The sequence below is a fragment of the Amphibalanus amphitrite genome, unplaced genomic scaffold (assembly GCF_019059575.1).
Source record: "Amphibalanus amphitrite isolate SeventyFive unplaced genomic scaffold, NRLGWU_Aamphi_draft 000027F_arrow, whole genome shotgun sequence".
NCBI classification, from domain to species: domain Eukaryota; kingdom Metazoa; phylum Arthropoda; class Thecostraca; order Balanomorpha; family Balanidae; genus Amphibalanus; species Amphibalanus amphitrite.
In genome coordinates, this window is record NW_024881523.1 from 953,283 (window position 1) to 977,485 (window position 24,203).

Here is a 24,203-nt window from a genome sequence, read left to right on the forward strand (position 1 = left end):
GCATCGGAACGCGCAAAGGGGGCGTTTCAGGCAAAATAAAGCATCTCCACTATGAACTTTATTATCATGATAAGGATTTAAAAAAAAAACGTCCGGAGTCGGAGCTGGAGTCGGATTCGGAGTCGGAGTCGGTGTTATCCAAAAATCCATCGACTCCGCTGCCCTGCGGAGGATGACGAAGACGGATGCTTGAGATTTTTTTCCGTTGACTTTGCATCGCTCACTTCGCTGGCTCGCTCGTTATAAAGAAAGCGGAGAGAGAGGTCCAGCGACTCAAGCGATGTTAATTTCCCCAATCTGTGCATTGAACTCCGTATAAAGAATATTATGGAATTCGTTGGACGATACTGTAACCCCTGTAACCTAAATAATACCTAAATAGGTTCCATGTTGTAACGGCCACTAGCGCCCTGGTAAATGCAATCAAGATTACTTTACTTTTGCAATGTTATTTGATATAAGAAATTTCCCTGATGAAGGTTTTTAGCACGGCCAATTTGGAAGCAATCAGTTGCGCCATTTATGTCGCTCGATTTCGAAATCAAAATTGGAAAATGAAGTCAAAGTGGGTAGAAGTGGTTAGTCAGTTGGGTAATATTTATGCAATTTTGATTTGTTGGTGGGTATTTATAGTTTGTTTATTTGCATTGGTATTTAGAGATAATGTTCATAAAGAAACTTGATTGCAATCAAAGCAATAAAATCGCAATACTTTCCTGAACATCAGTTCCGGCTCAGCTCAGGCTCCCGAGGTTGAGGTCCAAAACAAAAAGCGATTAACTTGGGAACACTGTTTTGATTTCTTTAGTATCGACTATCAGCTTCCCATTTTTCTAGATATCTGTGATCATTGATTAATTATTTGTTACCTAAGCAAGGCAAATAGTGCATGCAATAGTTTTGATAGATTTGTAACATTGCCAAATGCCAATTAAAATAAAGTCCGAGCATTTTGATTTGGAATGGAAGGATTCGTGAAAATAGACTCATAGAGGGTGGCCGGACGTGGCAGCAGTTTGGTGACACCAGCGAAAACAGGGCGCCGGAGGGCATATTAGGTCACCTGTCTATTGAGAAGTTCTCCCCCTCGTAATGGCTTCTACACAGTGATTGTCACGTGGTTTGTGTGAGTGAATTTCAAGAGCCTTGATCAAAGTGCCCCAGGTGCCCTGTTTCACCGTCATCCCAGTTTTGGATTGAGCCCCTGGTTACTGTTAAAGGGACTATCCCACCTTCTAAAATGTTGTTAAAACCAGTTAAATTGTGCCCGACTTTATAGATTGGATGACCAGGAACACGGTTCTGGCATTTATTTTTCATTAAACATCTTAGGCTTCCCATATTCCAAACACAAACTTTCAAAAATGTGACGTCACAGCCCAAAATTACCTCCTTCCCCAGGCCGCATTACTGTCATAAAGCTGATTCTTTTTACTCTGTAGGCACCACAACAAAGTTCAGACCAAGTTTTAAGCGATTTTTCAACGAACAAACCCATTTAAATCAGAATGACTTAACGAGGTGACGTCACACTAACGGTCGCTCCATGTTGAAGATAGGGCCTTGTACAAGGCCCATTTTCAAATGAAGGGAACAAATTTCTTCAACACCAAGAGGCCGCGGGGGTTGCAACCTAGATAGATAGTGGTTTCTGAACCTCGCCGCAAACTTGGCTATCTCAACTCAAACCCCATGTTAAAGGTGGGATAGTCCCTTTAAGCTGACCTTTTTGTGTTGGCCCTATACAATATCACAATTTTCTTTTGATTACTTACAAACATTTTTTAAACAAGTTAATTTGTCATGCTAAATGATGAATGTAATTTTTGTTTATAACTTTTAATTTACAATTTAATGACAATTTAATTGTTTAATCTCATAAAGATTAATATATTGTCACTAGATTTGCCAATGGCAACAAGTCAGTACAGAATTAAATTTCTCATTGACCTTTATTCCATCTGCTTCATCCAGCGATTTCATTTATATGGTTTATTCCATGAGGGATTGGGAATGTCATTTCTTTAAAACAATGACAAAAGATTCAAGGCTTGGTAACAACATTGACTGCAGTCTACACATTTTGATGGTCATCATTTTTATGTTAGTGACAGCTGTATTTATTCCTGTTCTAAAATTGTATGATGAAGGGGCTGAAGTGTGCCAATTGCATTTTGCTATCATGAAATGAATACAGATGGTCTCTATATGAATGGAATACTTCATCCATGGTCTAAATGCTAATTCACCCTACATTATTTTGAGTTAAGCCTGTAAAGATTTCTAACTTGTGCAGTAAATTACATGCTATGAATTAGGTAAGTTTGAATAGGTACTTAAAAGCAGCCTGTTCAATTCAAATTAGCTTAGCTGTCTATCTTTGTCTTATATTTTTGCTGTATATTGGTATAGGTACCATTTCACTGAACCTGTCAGAAGTGTATTATGTGGACAACCCTTGTGGTGCAGCTGGCAAGTGCATTGGCATTTGGTGTGGGAGGTCCTTGGATCAAAGCTGACCTCTGGGCCCTGCTTCTTGGCATGCAACTACAGTTGGCTACAGTACTGGTGCGGCGTTTGCAACGAATTTGCTGCAACGCTTCAGCGTTGCAAGCGTTCGAGTTTGTTGATGTTTGCATGGAAACCCAATATACCTGGCTACGCGTAGCGCGCTGTAGCACAACGGGGCCCTGATAGCATTTTCCTCGGCCGGCTCCTACCCAGGAGATGACAGTAATTGGGGAGTGTTTGCTCGGTCGTGGGGATTACCGCTGTGCCAGCCAGCGTCCCCGGCCGCAGGTACACTCGGGGGCAGATTGATGTTCCACCACTCCCTACCCATCGGGCTCCCATGGCTCAGCACTGGCTGCTGCCAGTGGCAGCACTGGCAGCACTGGCACTGGCAGGCAGTGCTGAGCAGTGCTGAGGGCAGGCAACACTAGCAGCGGCCAGTGCTGAGCCATGGGAGCCCGATGGGTGGGGAGTGGTGGAACATCAATCTGCCCCCGAGTGTACAAGTCTCGCGGGTTCTAACAGTAGGTTTTGCACCTATAAAATTTAGTGTACTTCAGGCTATATCTTCGTCGTCTTAAGCTTTTAAGTGTTGAAGATGCGATCGACTTGTTGGTTCACAAGCTGGCCATGATCGTGTAAAATGGCTTAATCGCAGATCGATTAGTTTCTGAGATATAACTGGAAATGTAAAAGTGCTAAACCTACCGCTTAATCTCGCGAGAGCCGTACATACATTGATTACGTGACAAAAGATCGTAAGACAAAAGATCGTATGGAAAAAGATCGTACGAAAATGATCGTAAGATAAAGATCGTATGTTGTAAAAGATCGTACGGTAAAAAGATCGTAAGCAAAAGATCGTAAAGCAATTGATCGTATGCAAAAGATCGTACGAAAATGATCGTAAGATAAAGATCGTATGTTGTAAAAGATCGTACGACAAAAAGATCGTAAGCAAAAGATCGTAAAGCAATTGATCGTATGAAAAAGATAGTAGGAAAATGATCGTAAGATAAATATCGTATGTCGCAAAAGATCGTACGACCAAGGATCGTAAGCAGAAGATCGTTAAGCAATGGATCGTGCAAAAAAAAAGATCGTAGGAAAATGATCGTAAGATAAAGATCGTATGATGTAAAAGATCGTTCGACAAACAGGGTTGTGCTTGACTCATGAGTCGAGTCAGAAATTTGACTCAACTCTGACTCAAATGAGTCAGAATTGAGTCGAGTCGGATAAAATGTCGAGCTGTTGAGTTGAGTCAGAGTTGAGTCGGACAAAAATATTAAGGTGTTGAGTTGAGTCAGAGTTGAGTCAGTAAAATAACTTTTGACATTGAGTTGAGTCAAAAACATTAAGGAACATGAGTCAGCTGACTCCACTTTCTAGAAACAATATATAGTATAAGTTTTTCATTCTCCCCCCGCTTAACAACTTAGGCCTGGCCCTGCTGCCGAATTTTTTCACCCCCCCCCCCGCTCAACAACTTTTTTATCTGAGTCAATTTTGAGTCAACACACTTGACTCAACAAAAAATTTGAGTAAAGTTTGAGTCAACTCATATTTTCATTGAGCCGCTTGAGTCATGAGTCGAGTCAAGGGAAAAAATAAGCTCCTTGTTTGAGTCAGAGTTGAGTCAGGGGATTCTGAAGTTGAATGATGAGTCGAGTCGGCAATTTTTTTTGAGTCGAGCACAACCCTGTCGACAAAAGATCGCAACGTTACGTTCGTAAAGTAAATAATCGTATAGGTACATAGAATAGTGTTGTTACGAGCGAGCGAGCGCAGCGAGCGAAGCGAAGTCTTTTGAATATCAGGCAGCTTTTGCCAAATTGTCAGGGAACTCAGATTTGTTTTTCAATAGAAAAACACAATTCTAAAGAATAGTGTTTTAACTATTGACAACAAACGTTCGGTTATAACGGGAAAATCTCAGTATGAGCGGCCCGGCCTGTAACGCTTTTGAGATGCTTATATCTCAGCAACCGCTGAACCGATTGGCCTGCGGTCTTTTTTACTGGGTAGTCCCATCCCTTCTTCCCCGTAATTGACTACTTTTGATACATCTCAGTGGCCGTCGAGAAGTCGAGGGTGTTCAAGCAGTTTTGCAAAAGTAATGATTTTGAGAGGCCCATATCTCAGCAGCGGCTTGAGCGATTGCCTTGCGGTAATTTTTATAGGGTAGCTGCATCCCTTCTACCAAAGGTCGGATACCCTTGATCTATGTGAGTGACCCCCAATGCACGTGCAAAATACAAAAAGAAGAGGTGCCAAATTTGTTCCCATTTCAGTAACTCGGTAATTACTGGGGCGATTTCGAACCAATGATGGACAATTGACATCTTTAACCGGCCTTCGATAACAATGACTCCTATAACTAGGATTGGATTGAAACTAGGATCCTATAACTAGGAGAATTGCGACTTCGATAGTGATAACGCGATAAACATCTGTTGATGACTCGTAAAGCGATGACGATTCAATATGAAAATGTAACAGTGCGAAGGAAAAAGTATTTTTAACGCCGTTTACTTCAGCCGCTTAAGCAACATTTTAACCTTCCAGGCGGTGGGGGGGGGGGGGGGGGGGGAACATGGGTTTAGTTGTATTCACTTCAAATAGGTACATGAAAACGGCAGCACATACATCCATTTATTCGGCACATATACAACGCGTTGCTTTTAGGTGTCATTGAGCCATCTAAGCTCTGAAATAACATCAATGTATGGTCGAGCTTACGACGGCCACTTACTACGCGAACACAGAAATTGATAAGCTTTGTAAGCGCTGGAGTTGGGCTGCACCATATGAATACCATATTTTGACTGTACGATCTTTATCTCATAAGATCATTTGGCGTACGATCATTTTCCTTGACGATCTTTAGCGAATACGATCTTTTGTCCATACGATCATTATGTCGTACGATCTTTATCCATTACGACTTTTTGGCATACGATCATTTTCCTTGACGATCTTTAGCGAATACGATCTTTTGTCCATACGATCATTATGTCGTACGATCTTTATCCATTACGACTTTTTGGCATACGATCATTTTCCTTGACGATCTTTAGCGAATACGATCTTTTGTCCATACGAGCATTATGTCGTACGATCTTTATCCATTACGATATTTTGCATACGATCAGCTGCCTACGATCTTCTGCCATACGATCTTCTGCTTTACGATCTTTTGTCCGGTTACCGTCCCGCTTGGCGGGTGCCGGGAGCGCTTCGTATCACTGCTGTGTAATGTAGGTATATAGTGTACTAACCCAGCATGGGTGTGCTACCAGCGACAAAAAGCTCGGGTCGTGCATCAAATATAGTTTAAAGGGACCCTCTCACCTTCAAAAAGCCAACGAATTGGCATAAAAGTGATGTCACTCGGTTCAGAAAGAGCAAAAAACAAATATCTTCCAAATTTCACCGAAAAATATTCACTGGTTTTCAAGATATTACGCTTTAACTTTTGTTTACTTTTAAGGACCTCTGCTGTTCCTGTGACGTCATTTGGAAGCAATAATTTGACATCCTAAAAGTGCGGCAGATGTTGCGCGCAAAACAGCAATACCATTACGTTTTACCAAAGGTTTTAGCATGTGACTTAAAAATCATTAGATTTGCACTGCCGTCACAAATTCAGAGGGGCATTGAAATGCAGTAGCCCTTCTGAATCCAAAGTGCTGCAACTTTGAAATTAATTACTTTCGATTTAAGACATTTCTCGATGTTGTGAGTGCCCAAACCGGTAATTGCAAGCCAGGGACCCCAATTTGGCTATCTCAACTCAAAACTAATGTTAAACGCGCACTGCAGCGGGTCTGAGCCGAACACGAACTGCAGGGGGGGGGGGGTGAAAACAACACCCCCTGAGATCTCGAAAACGGCGCAACGTAGCGACAAGCGGTAAACGGCGTTGGATAGGTTGAGATAAGATCTACAAGAAATACTAAGATCATTTTTGGGTCAGGTCAAAAACGAGGTCAGCAGAGGTAACCAAACTCAAAATGCTGCGATTTTTATCGATCTCGACAATCGACATCCCTCCATATTTCCCGCTTTATTTCGGGAACTAGATGAGCTAGAAAGTTGCGAAAAAAGCATTCGATAGCTGTTGAAACGCTCTTTTGCTAAGCTGTCCTCAGATTTGACCTAAGGTCAACGGTTCAGCCTATAGAGGTCATGTAATGTCAGATCAATATTGCAAATTTTCCGGAAATGCTTTTTCTGCAATACCCTTTCTTCCCAAAGAGATAGAGAAATAATTCACACACCATCGTTCTTAGCTCGTCAAGGCGCATCAGATGGTGTATAATATGACCTCGAAAGGTCAAGTTCAAAAGTTGACCTCAGGTCGAGGTCATGACCTGACCGAAATAGGTCATGTAGCATATCATTCGATCCGTTTTGACGAGACAAACATGATAAACGTCGAACGGAGTCTCTATCTCTATTCAATTAAAAGTTATTGAAGAAAAACCGTTGGTGACCTCAGTCCTCAGGTGACCTGAGATCGAGGTCATGTTAGGTCAAACATTGACCAAACTAGGTCAAGTTGCATCTTGATCGACGCGTCTTGATAAAATAAGCGGGATGGTGAAAGAATGACGTTTCTATGTCCCATACTCCTCGAGTTATGTCCGAAATTGCATGCCAATTGCCAGGCCCCAAAAAGTGACCTGACCTAAGGTCACAGAAATAAAAATTTCGAAATGTACAAAATGTTCCTTATGGTCTCCTAATATGTTTCTGAAAGTTTCATAGCATTCAGTCAAATGGTGTGGATGTAGCACAGCGTCAAACTTTTTTGAGGTGAGGTCACTTATCGTGACCTGGTGACCTGACCTTGCATGACCTAACACTATTTTTTTCAGAGGTGATGTAAAATTGTTTGATGAACATCTATACAAAGTTTCAAAGTCGTAGCTTCACTGGTTTTTGAGTTACAGCGAAAAACCAGAGGGGGGGGGGGTTGAAAACAACCCCCCTGCACTGCGCGTGTTAAGGTGGGAATAGGGATGGTCACTTTAAAAAAGTATGTTGTATGTTGTTAAGCATGATAGGTACGGTGTACATACACCAATATTAATGTGTATTTTGCATTACAGCCCAATTGAATGAAAAACAACTTGTGACCATGGATGAAGTAAGACGAGTGTCAGTGTCTGCCAGCTGTCCAGATATGGGCAAAATGTTGCCATGGGACACCTTTGACAACTGGGTGCATGCCATCTGCGTTGTCACATTTGACTTGGAGCTAGGACAAGCCATGGAGGTGAGTGTTTCACACAAGCATCTGATCTGACAGGTGTTGACTCAAGTGCACAGAGAATTGGAGTAGCTACTCTTTTTTTTTTTTTTTTGCTTTCCTGTGAATGACAATGGTACTCTGTTGGGATGGGAGCTGATTGTTGAGACTGTTTGAACTGTGCAAACTTATATGCTGATGTTTGAGTTTGGGTTCTTGGGTAGCTAATAGTCCCTGAGTTTGTGTTGTGAGTATGTCATGCTGGCGATGGCTGGCGATGGCCGATGGCTTCTCTTGAAGCTAAATTATGGTGTTTTCACCCTCAAGTGCGTATTTTGTGGGTCTGTGCCTCCATCTGGCAATTGCTGGCAGATAGCTGTTCGGATTTTCATTCTGGTATTAGCTACCTGCACTTTGACAGCGCTACGCACAGTTCCAAACAGAGCCGAGAGCGAACTTCCAACAGCTATCAGGAATTGGTGCTACCAGCGCCGCTACGCGACAGAAAATGGAAACACCACTTGACTAAGGTCCCGTAAAGGCTGGCTCACTTGGTTAGCAATGTGAAGGAGCCATGCTCTCGGCACTTCTTCAAAAACAGCGCTGTGATAAGGCGCCAAAAATTGTACATGCTTGACATTAACAGAAATGTTAGGAGACATGTGGCGAATTTTCATTTGAACTGAAACACTCGACAAAACCACGTACAATGGCCTGTGTAACGCCATCCTCAAGGACACCGATCAAATAAGTCAGGCGAAGGTTGTGATATGTTTCCGATGAGCGCTCAAAACCTCTCAGAATTTACGGTGGCGTCGGAGAAACAAACTGCAGACATATAATGTTACACGATGTTTTGGAAAAATCACCCCGTCCGAAACTTGGTCGCCAGTTCAGGAATAACCATTTTGAACAGGGAAAAGATGTAAGGATGTCATGTATTTTGAATTTTCACGCTCGCCTTAACGTTGGAGCACTGCTCATTTTTTCATGACCTCACTTGACATTACATCGCTGATCAGTGATCGCAAGTGTTTTGTTTGTTTTCGGGCACAATATTTGAGAAATATTCAACGAACGGACCAAACGGGGTCGAACGGGCCTCCCTCGGTTTTTCGCGAATAACGCTTAAAAACTGGCCGATCGTGACGAAACTTTCAGTACCCTCAAGTCAATCAATTTTACACATACCTTGAAAATTTAATGACCCTGACCTATATGACTTTTGACTTGTGACCTATTTCGACCATGTTTGGCCGGGATCGCGTTTCGGCGTAGGTATGTCGGCTCGCATTAGCGGCGCGTTTGCAGTCTTTCGGTTTCAAGCGTTCAAACATGTGATATGATGTTGGTCCTATGCATTATGGTACGTATCGTATCAACTATAAAAAAGTGTCAACTATCAAAAATAGTATCAACTATCAAGGTCACCTGAAGGTCAGGTCAGATCATTGACCTTTGATGACCTCGGCCCACTTTTTCGAGTTTTACATGTTTCTAGGCTAGTTTTGGAGCTGATTTGAATTGAACAACCATTTGAACATTTAAAAAGTAGTTTTGGTGCCTCTGTAAGGTGTTACGAAGCTGTCGGTAGCGGTTGACACGTAGGTACTATGAATGCCCTGCAGGACGCCCACTGGTTGACCTGACCTGACCTAACCCAACCTGGCCTAAATGCATGAAGACATCATCTCTGATCAAAACTAACATGAAATTCGTGATCAGCACCCCGAAAACCCCTCAAGCAGCCTCACTTTACGATGTTCTAACAGGTCCCGATTTCCCAGACTTTTGGTTCATTGACCTGACCTGGAAGGTCAACCAATGACCTAGGACCTTAAAATTGGGTATCACCGGCTTCCTCTGATCACGGGCAACACGATCGTTTTTTTTTTCCGCGAAGCTCTTGCTCGATCTGGGGCCAAACAGCAAGGGGGGGGGGGGGCGACAAGTGAAGGATCGCTCATTACGGTCCAACGGACCCTTCCATCCCCATAAGTTAGAGGAGGCTGGCAGAACACCAATACGGGCGAGAGTGAAATGAACTAACCCCGCGTTCGATGTCTCTCGGACGGCGAAGATTCTACGCCGTCCGGCCAATCACGTTCCACAACCACAGCCGAGCCCCCGTTGACCTTGAACGGGATTGGCCAGACGACGTAGAATCTTCGTCGTCCGAGAGACATCGAACGCGGGGTAAGTTTGAAAAGTTCAAATGTGCAGAAAACATGGAGCAAAAGGTAGGCCATACACGGCGGTCCGGGGAAGGAAAAATCAGGATCCGCCGCAGAGGAAATCTGGGGGAGGGGAGTGCCCGTCTGCCGTCACAGAGGCGGATCCAGCTCAGAGGTTTGGGGGGGGGGGGGGCAAACCATAAAAATTTATCGATTCTTTCCATGCATCGCCCATAGGCGTAATGTTAAAATCATGCCGTTTGGGGGGGGGGGGCAAATGCCCATTTTGCCCCCCCTGGATCCGCCACTGTGCCGTCAAGTGCCGTGCAACCTCGTGCCATGTAACCCTCCCCAGCGGCCGACGCCGACCAGCCGAGGAATATGATACGCTGGGATGTCGGGGGGGGGGAGGGGTGTAAGGGGAGGGGCACCGGTCGGCGCCCTGCCGCCCGCTCCGCCGCGGGCCGCGCCCGACTCCGGTCCCAGTCTCGCCCTGTGATCGAGGCCAGTTGTGAGCGGACTCGGAGGCGCTGGCCATGAGGTGACTCTGAGACGGTGGTGTGTGGTCGCTGTGCCGGTGTAGTGCCGTGAATGTGACAGTTGCTGGACAGTGGCCCCGAATACATGAAACGCGTATCAGCGTATCATGTATACGCGTATCATCAGGATACGCGTATCAGCGTATCCGCGTATCAGGAACGGATTTTCCTATTAGCTCAGCCACGGATCACCTAATGTGATCCGTTATGTGATCCGTGACTCAGCACTGTGATCCTTCGTATTTACTCTGGTCATGTATCCCCGGTCATTGTCCAACCGATTCAGGGATGGCACGCGCTTAGCCTACTATCCCGGTAATATTTAACCGTGAAAGTTCTTCAATGAATTTAAAGAGCCTTTTACAAGTTGTATAAATTGGCATTGGGTCCTTTTGAAACGACTGAATCGTTTCGGCTATGTCTGAACGGAAAATGCACCGTATAGGGATGACTATGAAATGGTTGTCTATGATAGACATTATTTTCGAAGGAAATGTGATGTAAGTTCATTGCACCTTCAAAGGCATACATTATCTGTGTCAATTATTAAAATCGAGCTGCTATTAATGTAGTTGCTGCTTGACACTTACTATTTGTCCATTTGAGTCATCGTTATCATGCTATTCCCACAGATGACTGTCATTTTGTTCTTAAACTCCAACCATTATCAGTGACGCCACTCTGTGTCTGTGCGTTCAGTTGGTGCTGCCGAGCGCCAGCCGCTTGGGCGACCAGGAGAGGAGCAGTGTCTGCTACCTGGCCTTCCCCGACTCCAACTCGGGCTGCATGGGCGACACGCCGTTCTTCTTCCGGATGATGCGCTCCGCCGAGGAGGCCACCCGGCTCTCGGACGTTCAGCTGAGGTAAGTGTCGTGCTGTGAATGCCGGCCAAACTTTAATAGAGGAGTGAAGTAATTAATGCAGTGACGACATTACCCGACGATGACTTTCATGTACTTTATTGTCACAAGCGCATGCAAATTTTGTGTTTTTATGAAGGCACCAAATATTTGTGTAGGCATTCTGACAAAGAAATCATGTCACGCTATTCCCGAATGATGCATGCGTTTCCTTATTTACTGGATACTGGAGTTGCTTTTTTGCAAGCCAGCCAGGACGAATATGCCTTTGTTAAGAGCGGGTTCATCACATTCTCGCCATCTAGCGACATTCACACGTGAGGCACCTGATCGGCTGCAGATCGGCTGTCGTCGAGTTGAGGGTTCCAGCATCTGGCGCACGCGGCGCGCGGATCACGTGCTAAATCCCTATTAAAATGTTTAAAGGGACCCTCCCACCTTAATATTAGTTTTGAGTTGAGATAGCCAAGTTTGCGGCCAGGCTCAGAAACCACCATTTATCCTGGTCGCAACCCCCGCAGCTTTATGGTGTTCAAGAAATTTCTTCCCTTTACTTGCAGGGTGGGACCAGCGTGGTCCCTATCTCTTAACCATTACGGGAGTCTGATGACGTCATCAGGCTTTCGAACGTCCGTTAAAGGGACCCTCCCACCAGACATGTGCTTGGATCCGGAAAAATGGATCTGAGATCCGATCCCATGGATCCCGATCCGAGATCCATTCAGATCATAGATCCAACCCCTCAATTTTGTCGAGAGATCTACTAGGATCATAGATCTGACCCTTCAATTTTGTCGCTAGATCCACTCGGATCATAGATCTGGCTCCCCAATTTTGTCGTGAGATCCATTGGGATCATAGCTCATAGGTGCCCAAAATGTTAACAACTTTCTTTCATAAGAAGTTATGAATACCAAAGTATGGTTAGAAACAAACAATCTTATACAAAGACCATATTAGTAAAGGCATCCAGTTACATTATACATAATATTAAATAAAGAAGGCTCATGACGGTCACAACTTGAGAGAATTGAGTGACATGAAGATTGTTCACAGTTCACATACCAACAGAAAAGTTTGCATTAACAATTAACATAGAGGTAAGTCAAAGTAATGACTAATGAACAATACATAACTAGGTACCTACCACATCACAATTCATGTTAGAATCTACATAATGATATTGATAAGACAATCTCATTGATCTTGCATTAGACAACCATCAGGCTTTCCAGTTTCCAGCTACCACAATTGATTGATAAACAATGAAAGATGATACTGACACATGTAGCTTGGTTAGGTAAAGGTATTTCAATCTTGATCTATTGAAAGAAATATTTGATAAAATAAACTGAGATATAAACAAAAGTATAAAAATATTCAACAGCCTGCGGAAGCGATGGGAAGCGAAATATCCATAAGTAATGGCCTTGGATATTTACTGTAAAATTATTATTCAATATCTAAATTGAAATCGTGACGTCATTTCAAATTACAAATGAGCTAGGCGTTCTACCTTCGAGTATAATGAAAATAAGTAAAAAATCAAACTGGGAATTCAAAAGTCTGGAGCTTTTTTTTAAAGAATGTTCTTTTTTTCTGCCTCACATAATTTTACGATACGATTGTTTGTGAATATCATCTTTGTAGCGTTGAATTTAATGACGTAAACGTAAGCTGAAACGGTATTATATGGCCCTGAGCGGTGTGCGCCTTGCATCTTTATTTTATTCACTTTTTAAAAGAATAACAATATCTTACGTCATTAGTTTAAAGGGCCTATTACGGGGAATCTTTTGGAATCATTACGGCCTGGGTCAAATTAAGATTTTTCATTGGTCAAACGATAATGACGTAATAAAACCATATTACCAAAACGTGAGCTGTGAATTTCGTTTGTCTTTTTTTTGGGAGGCTCTCTCATAACAAAAGCACAGATGGCACCACACGTGGCACGACGCCAAAAGTGGCCAAAAGTAGGTAATCTGAACAAGTTGATGCCATTTTTGAACTTGTAATTTTATTAGGAAAGTATTAGAGGTTGGTTGCTATTCTTACTAAATCGAAATTGTGTTGCACATACTAATAGCTCATATGAACATTCTGGATTGGGATTTCATACCTGGCAGAAGTGGACTGCTGGATTATTTTTAACAAAACTGACCTATTTGGCTTCCAGGTTTGATTTCTTAACATCTGTCCATAGGCGGCAGAACAGGGGGGGGGGGGGCACCAGGGTACAGTGCCCCCCATAGATTTTGGCATTTTAGCATTAGCCCTACTGGCGTTGCAGAAAGAATGGGACCAAAATGAAAATCTGCAGTGCCCTGCTGCCACTGCATCTGTCTGTACTGTTTGTTCTTTGAATTAAAGTGGCTGTAGCTTGTTGATAAGATTGTCATCAGTGCTGTCATGAAAAAGTTACAATTGGTCACAAAAAGTAGCAATATGCATGTTCTTGGTTTATTTTAAATGTAGTACAAATGTTGTTTATTTAAATTCAAATTTAATGATGATACCTAATGATCACAAGTGGTCTTAACCAATAACCATGTCCACAAGTGATAATTCTCAATTGTATTGCACTGTAAGGTGTACAATTATGTAGGATAAGGGTTTCATTGGCTACATGTTGTCGTGAGATCCATACAGATCATAGGTCCTCCACAAATTTTTGCCCGCTGGATCCACAGAGATCATAGATCCAACCCCTAAATTTTGTCGAGAGATCCATTCAGATCATAGATCCAACCCCTGAATTTTGTCGAGAGATCCACTCGGATCATAGATCCAACCCCTCTATTTTGTCGAGAGATCCACTGAGATCATAGATCCAGCTCTCGGATCCAAGCACATGTCTGCCTCCCACCTTCAAAAAAGTTAATGAATTGGCATGAAAGTGATGTCGCTCGGTTCAGAAAGAGCAAAAACGAATATCTACCAAATTTCATCGAAAAATATTCACCGGTTTTCAAGATATTAGACTTTTACTTTTGTTTACTTTTTGGGATCTCCGCTGTTCCTAGCGACTTTATTTGAAAGTGCGGCATTTGTTGCGCGCAAAGCAGCATATACCACCGCGTGCTACAAAACGTTTTAGTCTAACATTTAACGGACGTTCGAAAGCCTGATGACGTCATCAGATTCCCGTAATGGTTAAGAGATAGGGACCACGCTGGTCCCACCCTGCAAGTAAAGGGAAGAAATTTCTTGAACACCATAAAGCTGCGGGGGTTGCGACCAGGATAAATGGTGGTTTCTGAGCCTGGCCGCAAACTTGGTTATCTCAACTCAAAACTAATGTTAAGGTGGGAGGGTCCCTTTAAATGTTTGTTTAAATGTTTGACTAAAACGTTTTGTAGCAGGGCCTCCTCTAACATACCCACTGGGTGGGCAAATGCCCACCCAGTCACCACAATTGCCCACCCAGTGGCGTCGATTTGCCCACCCAGAAGCACATAGGTGGAGAATTGTGACCAGCTGGGGGACCTGGGGGTGCTCGGGCGCAGCAAATCCGCCGCAGCCTAGCGGTGACCTTGACCCGCGCCGCCCGGCCGCGGCTCCAAAGCCAAGCCGGCGTGGAATTGGGAGAGCTCGAGCACCCCCAGTCCAGCACAATTCTCCACCCGTGCAGAAGCAAATGCAAAAATTCTGGTCCGGCCGGACGTCCGGTACTACCTTTCTGGTCTTAAGCAAACTGGAGGCTGTTTGAAGGTAAAAAAAGTTTTCTGGTTGCCCGATATTCAGGGGCGTAGTCAGAATTTCCTCAAGGAGGGGGCCAAACGCACAGGGGCCCAAAATAACCCCCTAAAAATCCAAAAAGCCATCTGGTTGGATCCAATATTTTTTTTGGAGGGGGCCCAAATAAATAGAAAAATAGTTATTAACAAAAAAATATTAGAACTGAGGGGGTAAGCAGTCCATGGGCCCTGTTAGATAGGCCCACGAATAGCTTCATAGAGTCGCCAGTCGGTTTTGAGGGCGATCTGAGGGCCCGTAGGTCGGATAAGGGTTCTTCAGACCGTCACAGGCCCCTACAGCGCATGAGAGCCTCGTAAGCCGTCTGAGGGTCATATAAGCCGCCTAAGGGCCACTAAGACCGACAAAAGCCCTCCTTGCACTTGCAGAGGCCCAGTCATGCCGACGGAGGGCTCTCTCAGACAAACTAAGAACCCGTTCAGGGCATTTGAGGGCTTCCTCAAACCGATAGGGGCCCCTCAGATCGACAGTGGATCCGATCCGAGCTCCCTCAAACCGATATAGGGTCAGACCAACAGTCGGAACGCATTGATTCTGTTTACACACCGTTGGACCCAAGTTGAACCCATCCCATCCAACTGGCCCCCTGGTTTCAATAGGGCCCCAAGGCTCTAAAATTGGGGCTCTCTTGGCCAAAGTATAACTACTCAGCTGTGTCAAAGGATCTGCCGCAGGGGCCTTTGCGTCGCCAAGGGCCCACTGTGTCAGCCAGGGCCCCTATAGAATAAGGACCCCTGGCTTCCAGGGGGGGGGGGGCATGGTCCCTTTGGCCCCCTCCTTGGCTATGCCAATGCAGGTGACAAGCGTTCTTCCAGGCGACCAGGGGGCAGGGGCCAGGCGACCAGGCCCCCAGGCGACTAGCCCCCAAGCGACCGGGGCCCTCTAGGCGACCAGGGGCCCCAGGAAACCGGGGGTCATCGGATGAGTGCAGGGGCCCATTGGGTCATCAGAGGGCCACAGAAATGAAACTTCGATATCAATTTTCTTCCGAGCAAAAGACGTTTTATCCAGTGTTTGAAAAAAATATCCCGGGGCCTGAGGGGCTCCCCCATGGCGCGTTTTGCGCTCAAGGGAGGGGGCCATTGCCCCCGTGGCCCCTCCCCCTTGGCTACGCCCCTGCCGATATTGTTATTCATGGACAAAGCCAGCTAAATCTCTAAATACGGCTGAGCTAAACAAATAAGCAAGAATCATTACCGGTTCGGGTAGCCTTTACTACAATGTATTATGTTAGTTAGCCCTCGCCCGGTGAGGGGGGTTGATGCATCCCCCTAAGGTTTTTCACAAATAACGTAAAAACGGCGGCGCTCAAATTTAGCATACCCTCTGGGCCTCTGGGGCAACCTTTTGGCACTTGTCCTGAAAATTTCAGGTCTCTAGTCTTTTCAGGTCAGGTCACCAGGTCACAAACCCCGTACAAGGTCAGGGGAAAATTGGACTATGTAGTTTAGCGGCAACCGAATGCCAGAGTTTTTCGTTGATAGCGTGAGTTCTATAGCACGTAGCGCTACCAAATTTAACCCTCGCATGTGTAGGGGGGGGGGGGTCGGATGGACCCCCCATGGTTTTTCGCGAATAACTCGCGTAAAAAGCGGCCGATCGCAATGAAACTTTCAGTACCCTCGCATTGATCAATTTTACACCTACCCTGGAAATTTCATGACCCTGACCTAAATGACCTTTGACCTGTGACCTCTTTTCCGAGACCATGTTTGGCCGGAATCGCGATTCCGCGTATGTCGGCTCGCATTAGCCGCGCGTTTGCAAGCTTTTCGTGGTTTCAAACGTTCAAACATATGATTTGATGTTGCTCCCATGCATTAGGGTGGGTGTCAAGGTCACCTGAAGGTCAGGTCAGGTCATTGACCTTTTGTGACCTCGGGTGACCTCGGTTCACTTTTTTGAGTTTTACATGTTTCTAGGCTAGTTTTTGGAGCTGAATTCGAATTTAGCAACCATTTGAACATTTACGAAGTAGTTTTGGTGCCTTCGTAACATGTTACGAAGCTGTCAGAGGCGGTTGACAGGTACTACGAACACCCGTCACAACCCCTACTGGTTGATCTGACCTGACCTGACCCGACCTGGTCTAAATGCTTAAATACATCATCTGTGATCAAAACTAACACGATATTCGTGATCAGCACCCCGAAAAACCCCTTAGCAGCCACACTTTACGACTTTCTAATAGGTCCCGATTTTCCCGACTTTGGGTCATTGACCTGACCTGGAAGGTCAACCAATGACCTAGGACCTTAAAATTGGGTATCATCGGCTTCCTCTCGTCACGGGCAACACGCTCGTTTTTTCCGCGAAGCTCTAGCTTGATCAGGGGCCAAACGGCAAGGGGGGGTCCAACCGACCCCCCCCCCCCTACACATTAGAAGCTGGCAAACGCCGCACACAGGCGAGGGTTAAGACACGGCTTGGAGCATCTGTTTGTCACTTGGCCTTGGAGTTTTAGGTTCTAGTGACCCGAGGCCAGGTCACAAGGTCACAAAAACTGGTACATTGTCAATATACCGAATAAGAATACCTACCTACCACGCAGTTTGCGGAGGGCTGTACATGTAACTCTGGAACGAATCGCTCGAGCATCGCTAACCATAAAACATACGACAAAAGTTAACTTTGCAAACTATCATCTTATTTCCAATAACGGCACTGCTTATTTCGCCTCACCCCCGCCCCCCCCCCCGCGGTAACAGGTTTTGAAATTGGTTGAACCTCAAAATAGTGGCTGGATTCGCCCTTGGGCAGGGGAGTAGCGAAAATTCTGCCCACCCAGTGAAAAATCCTTAGAGGAGGCCCTGTTTTGTAGCACGCGGTGGTATATGCTGCTTTGCGCGCAACAAATGCCGCACTTTCAAATAAAGTCGCTAGGAACAGCGGAGATCCCAAAAAGTAAACAAAAGTAAAAGTCTAATATCTTGAAAACCGGTGAATATTTTTCGATGAAATTTGGTAGATATTCGTTTTTGCTCTTTCTGAACCGAGCGACATCACTTTCATGCCAATTCATTAACTTTTTTGAAGGTGGGAGGGTCCCTTTAAGCAGATGACGAGGACAAGGCCGCCTAAGGACCACGTTGGTTATTTAAAGCTCCTTCTTGTGCCTTCATCGTCCTGGGTTATTCTTCTATTCCGGTTCTTTTTTTTGCGTAGTTGTTAATCCATGCAGCAAGTCTTTGTTTCATTTTCGTTGTATCCTATTCATCATTCGTGATTAGTCTGTACTCTGTTGCTTGTCTGGCATGTTCCAAGGCCGTTCGTTCTGGTAGATTTGGGTAAGAGTACCTTTCAAAAAATATGAAATGAAATCGCCGTATAGTCATGTAAGTGATCCCCGTCCTTATTTTTGTTGACAGGTACAATTCACAATGTCCTCCAAGCCTTCAGATCGACAGTGCGTTTTTGTACGGTTTTGCATATTTTCGCCAAGTGAAGGATCGCTCATTACGTCGCGGCTATTTTCAGAAGGTAAGGTGCATTCTAGCGCTATACAGAATTCTAAAATGTTGACTTGAAAAACAATTTTTAAAGTTATTAACTCATTAAAAATGTCACATCTTCGTTAAGGTGTTATTTTTGGATACGGCAATGACATTGAGATGTCTTTGTGCTGGACAGGCTAACAGATCCAATGAATGACAACGTTTGATTGTGAATATTTTCATAATGAACATTTTCATATAACCAGGGTACTGACACGTTGACTCACACACCACCTGTTTCAGTCTGTGGTGCTGCTGACGCGGTATCCGTTCGTCAACCTGTTCACCAAAGTGATGGAGCTGGTGGCGCCCGAGTTCTTTGACGGCGACGGCTCGACGGCGCCGCTGGAGGCGGCCTGTGCCGACATTGACCGCTGGCCGGAGCCGGTGCCGGGCCACTCGCTGGCACTGCCCGTCCGCGGACACACCTTCCAGGTGGGTGCGCTGAGAGCGGCCTACTCACGTGCCCTGCAACATCGGAATGGGGCTATACTTGTCATTAATTTCTCTAAAATTCATTTGTTTTCTGCTATTTAAATTGCTTATTACGTTGCGTTTTGGCTTTCAGGCGAGTGTTGAAGAATAATTTGGAAGTCATTACTCCTCAAGGAAGTTGCCGATTTGGACAATATTTTCCCTCAGTGGAAAAGTAAATGATGCAATTTATAGTAAGCAAGAAAGGAAATATTGAGAGATGTAATCAGACGCATCAACCACAATTGTGACTTCCAAAATTAGCACAAGACTTCGAGACATACACTCCGACCCTCTGCGACTTTCTTCACCTCGGTCATTCATTCAGCCACACCTGATTGGTGTAAAGCAGAGCACACCCACGAGGTTGACAAAGCTCGTCCTGTGCACCATGTCCAGGTGCGGCTGCCGGCTCAGGAGGACAAGCTACTGCCGTGCGCGCCGCTGCCGCGGCGGCCTTCTCGTCCGGCCGCCGCCAGCAGCTCCGTGGTGGCCAGCGTGGCCGAGCCGGAGCTGTTCACGGCGCTGCAGCCGCTGCTGGCGCACGCGCAGCTGCTCTGGGAGCTGGTCATCACGGCCGAGCCGCTGGTGGTGATGGCTCCCACGCCGGCTGTCAGCAGCCACGTGGTCCAGGCGCTGGCCAGGTGAATATGCACGTCCGCATTAGAGAGATTTAGAGGATCAATCGGGCACTGCGCCATCGAAATCGTGCTTACAATTTTGTTCTGCCTTTAACAGCTGTTTTTGTCTTATGCTGCCTTCCGGTCTGCTGTTGTAAAATAATTATTTTTTCTTTGTGTTATCTGTCCCGGCGGCGCCCCTGATATGCGTCCGCCCCGACCTAGACCCGCTGCCCCGCCCTTCTGATCTGGTTCACCCGTGCATGATGTCTCGCCGCATCATTGTATTGTGCTATTAAATGTACCTGTTCTGTCCCGGTCGAGAAACATTTTCTCATTTAAGTTGTCGTTCCACTCACTTTTGGTTTGCGTCTTTGGGACATAAATGTTTCATGCTGCTAAGCGAGCCATCGATGGCGGCTGGTCGTTTCGCGCCTGTGCCGGGCTGTGACGGGCTGTGACGCTGCTCCCCAGCCTGGTGTGGCCGCTGCGCTACTGCGGCGACCACCGACCGTTCTTCACCATCCACGACACCGACTTCAAGGAGCTGACGCAGCTGGGCAGCAACCAGGCGCCGCCGCCCGTCATCCTGGGGGTCACCAACCCGTTCTTCGCCAAAACGCTGCAGCACTGGCCGCATATCCTGCGACTCGGCGAGAGCCCGCCCGCCGCACGTAAGACCGAATCGACACAGCATCTCTTTGAAAATACCTACAAGTACAATACCATTTTTCAGTGCCTGTAGCTTTCTCAGGCTAGGTCTTCTAGCTCCTCAGTTTCAGTTATGATATCAATGGAAATATATTCCTTCATAAAGAACACAAACATTAGCTCGTTACATTAGCGCTGTATGTCTGTAACAATGGCCGGTAGGGGATCTGACACCGCATACGGACGCTGCTGCTATCTGCTGTCAATGCAACAGGAGCCTTGGTGCGGCCCGGCGGTACAGACTTTGTAGTTTTGTACTCTTCGGGTCATGTTCTCTCCGGCTGCCCGGAGATCTCAGGACAGTCGTCGGTCAGATAGCTGACGCCCTTTGTGCTGACCGAGGTGCCGGGTGTATGTGAGCTGGCGACCTGTTTGCTAACTGAGTCGCCGAGTGACATACAGCCGCTGTCGACGCTATGCATAGACACTCTCGTTTTTCACTTTTCAGGTATGACAAGCAGTCAGTTGAAAAACAAGACAAAGAAAGGAGGTTCGTTGAAGACGCTAGACGGAAAGCCCGGCCTCTACACCCAGTACAAACCATTTCTACAAAAGGGTAAGTCCTCTTTTTACGCGTGGATTTTTTAAAAATAGTTTTTATAGTTTTTTTTATAGAATAGTAGGCATCAATGATCAAACCTTTGATGCACGACGCACGTGGATGATACATCAAATGCTCGCGTGACGAAATCGATTGCTCGTTGTGATGTCATCATGTGTCATGATTGTGTTGGGTTATTTGCGCTAATGTTACGCGCGAGCGCCGCCGAAGTGTGGCGCCCCCTCCCGGCACGCTGCTGGGCGCGCCTCTGGGATCCGCCTCCCACTGAGCGCGCCACTGCGACCGGCGCGGCGGCCAAGATCACCGCCACGGCCCGGGGCGGGCGGCAGTCTGGACCGGGGAGCCACCACGCGCGCGTGCTGCTGCGGCTGTGATTGGGGCTCGTATACACAGCGGACAGAGACGTATCCTTTTAACTAGCAATTTGCTACGGCTATTTTATATTAGTTGGTTTTGTATTTTCACAAATTTAGGTAACGTGCCACCATCTCTTCGCTATCGTTATCGGATTATTTCGCGCCGACAGACAAGAGTCTGGAGAAGCGTCTGTGGAGCGGCCAGCAGACGGAGCGACCGCAGGAGGTGCAGAGCGCCCTGCTGCGCCGCTACCTGCTCGAGCTGACGCAAAGCTTCGTGCTACCCCTGGAGCGATACATCGCCACACTGATGCCGCTGCAGCGCAGCATATCGCCCTACAAGGTGAGTCATACACGTCAGTACTCGATAAGCAGCAGTGATAATTCAGATGTCTCAAAACGCCACGTTGGGTGTGGGTCATCATCGCTGTGCCACCCTAGATTTTCCACTGACTGTTGTTTTCGTCCTGCCCGGTAGGCGGCTCCCGTGATGCGGCCGTTCGATCCGGACCAGTTCTGTGAGAGACTGGCGGACTCGGGCCCGCAGCTCACCACTGGCATCAAAGGCGACTGGGTAAGTCCGACTGACATTCGACTTTTGCTAGCGTGCTTATCAAAATCCAAACACTTATCGGGAACTACCGGCGATTGGTGAAATGCCATACGATGTCCTACGCATTGGTGTGGGCTGTCCTAGTAGAATTGTAATTGTGATTTTATGCTAAATATCTCTTACGATATCTGCCCGTGATTTTGATAGCCGTCCTCCGCTCACAGGTTGGCCTGTACAGACGGTTTTTCCGCTCAGCAAACTTCAGCCACTGGTTCAACGAGCGGCACGACGATATCAGTCGAAAACTGAGGGCGCTGCACCTGGAGGCTCTCAGTGACGCCGTAAGCTACTTCACCTTATGACATTTTACCCATTGACACTCATGACATTTTAGGAGTCACCAGCAATTATTTTTGTTCTGGAATTTTCGATATGTAAAAAAGGACTGGCTGGATGGAGTATGGTTGTTTGAAACTATGTGTGGTTACGGAGCGAGCGAAGCGAGCGTAGTCTTTCCTTAGATTAACGGAAATTTCTGAGTATGAGCGGCCGGCCGGCCGGCCGGCCGTGCGGACGCTTTTGCGAGGCTTATATCTCAGCAACCACTTGACCGATTTACACGGGGTAATTTTTGTAGGGTAGCTTCATTCCTTCTACCAAGCATTGGACTATTCCCGATGCATGTGGGTGACCCCTTATGCACGTGCCACGTGCAAAACGAAGAGGTGTCAGTTTTGTAATTGTTGCAATATCTCGGTAACTACTTGGCCGATTGCACTGAAAGTTGGCATGTAGGTAGGCACCCACTAGGCACTGCATATCCATTAGGGTTGTTCAAAAAAACCGAATTTTGGAAAAGTATACGGGCTCATGGCTCGTGTGGTGAGGTATTCTTTTCTGAGTCCAACGATGCCCTTTTTTCCGAAAAATATCAACTGCTTCATGCTCCCCAAACGGCTTGAAGAGGACCTTGTTACGCCCGGCGACCGCCCGGTGTCAATAAGGGCGAGAATTCGCCGCTGCGCGGGGGCGGAAGCGCCTTATTGACACCGCGCGCCACGACATCTACCGGGCGGCCGGCCGGACGGTGGGAGGGAATGAATGGGTGGTCTTCTTTCACATGATCGGGGTGCACTAGACCATATCGTCGGAGCGGAAAGTTTCAGTGCAGCATCGGTGCCTCTGCTGCGGTGTTCTGTGTCGATTGTTAAAAAAATAAGCCAAACAGAGCTAAGGAAAGACTCAACGCTTCTGGGTAATTCACTCGAAACATCCCTTTTACAGAATACAGCTGCCTTCTTAATGTATGTACCATAGGTATCGCTTTGTTTATTCGTCAGCTGCAAACTCGGAACAATAACACAGTCTTTGCACTGCTGTTGACAGCGTACATTGCATTTGGACGGTGCCTCGCAGCCCAAATATGCTGCTGCGCAACTGCATGCGAAAATTTATGAAGGACAGCAGGAGCTGGCAGGGTGCAAGGACAGAATAAGGATTAGGAGACCCCCACAGTCATTGGCCCAAGTTTTGGGGCATGGCTCTGACCAGTAGGTATCGGCGTCACCAATGTCATTATGCGGATTCGTGGAAGTAAAATGCGGAAGCAACAGGATTGAGGCTTGTTTTACTTAGATTAGCAGTTCGAAAGAAAAGATAACATGTCTGGGAATGACAGGGTGGCTGCCCTGACAGTGTGGGGAAGTGAGAAGTGAGTAGAGACAATAGCGGGGGGTACACATATAAATCGATTGCGTCGCTCAATCCAGCAGAGGCACCGGCAGCCCGGCCGTGCCCACCGATGTCGTTCAAGACCCGAATCCAGAGCCGGCATAGAGCACGGCTCTGCCCTGACGATTTCCCGGTGTGTCATGACGGACAGACTAATGCTTGACCCCGCCTGTTTGGCGAATGACGATGGCAATGTTTACTTTTCCTATTTCTAATTAATTATGCATTTAACAGATATATCTACGCAATAAATGTATCGTGCTAATCGCAACACACCAACCTGGTTTTGCTATAGGTAAAACAGACGATTGGAGATGTCTCGTATCAATGTAGCCATTAGAAGCCGCGGAAACAGGGCAGACCCGTGCTCTCTTTGCCGGGTCTGAATACGAAGTCGAACTAGACGCTGATAGGTAATGCATCATAGGGATGCGGAGCCGTGGAAATTTCAGACGGCTCCGGCTCCGGCTCCGGCTCCGGAGAAAAAAATCGGCTCCGGCTCCGGCTCCGGCTCCGGGTTAAATGTTATGGCGGCTCCGCCTCCGGCTCCGGCTCCGAGTAAAATGGTCCGGCTCCGGCGGCTCCGGCTCCGGTGGCTCCGG

The 24,203-nt window shown here is 46.4% G+C and overlaps 1 protein-coding gene across 3 annotated transcripts in view; it reads left to right on the forward strand.

Moving 5' to 3' along the window:
* Positions 1 to 543: 543 nt before the first annotated feature.
* LOC122364332 (protein DENND6B-like) overlaps positions 544 to 24,203 on the forward strand; it is an 86,568-nt gene continuing 62,908 nt past the window's right edge. The window contains exons 1-11 of one of the 3 annotated variants that reach the window (XM_043334619.1): positions 544 to 619; positions 7,629 to 7,795; positions 11,181 to 11,344; positions 18,469 to 18,580; positions 18,838 to 19,029; positions 19,468 to 19,712; positions 20,163 to 20,362; positions 20,848 to 20,955; positions 21,488 to 21,660; positions 21,796 to 21,891; positions 22,095 to 22,211. In XM_043334619.1, coding sequence (XP_043190554.1) covers positions 7,658 to 7,795; positions 11,181 to 11,344; positions 18,469 to 18,580; positions 18,838 to 19,029; positions 19,468 to 19,712; positions 20,163 to 20,362; positions 20,848 to 20,955; positions 21,488 to 21,660; positions 21,796 to 21,891; positions 22,095 to 22,211 — 1,545 coding nt within the window. In that variant the 5' untranslated portion in view covers positions 544 to 619; positions 7,629 to 7,657. Of the gene's footprint in view, positions 620 to 7,628; positions 7,796 to 10,424; positions 10,484 to 11,180; positions 11,345 to 18,468; positions 18,581 to 18,837; positions 19,030 to 19,467; positions 19,713 to 20,162; positions 20,363 to 20,847; positions 20,956 to 21,487; positions 21,661 to 21,795; positions 21,892 to 22,094; positions 22,212 to 24,203 lie in introns of those variants that run through there. The other 2 variants (XM_043334610.1, XM_043334629.1) reach the window with 2 other exon arrangements.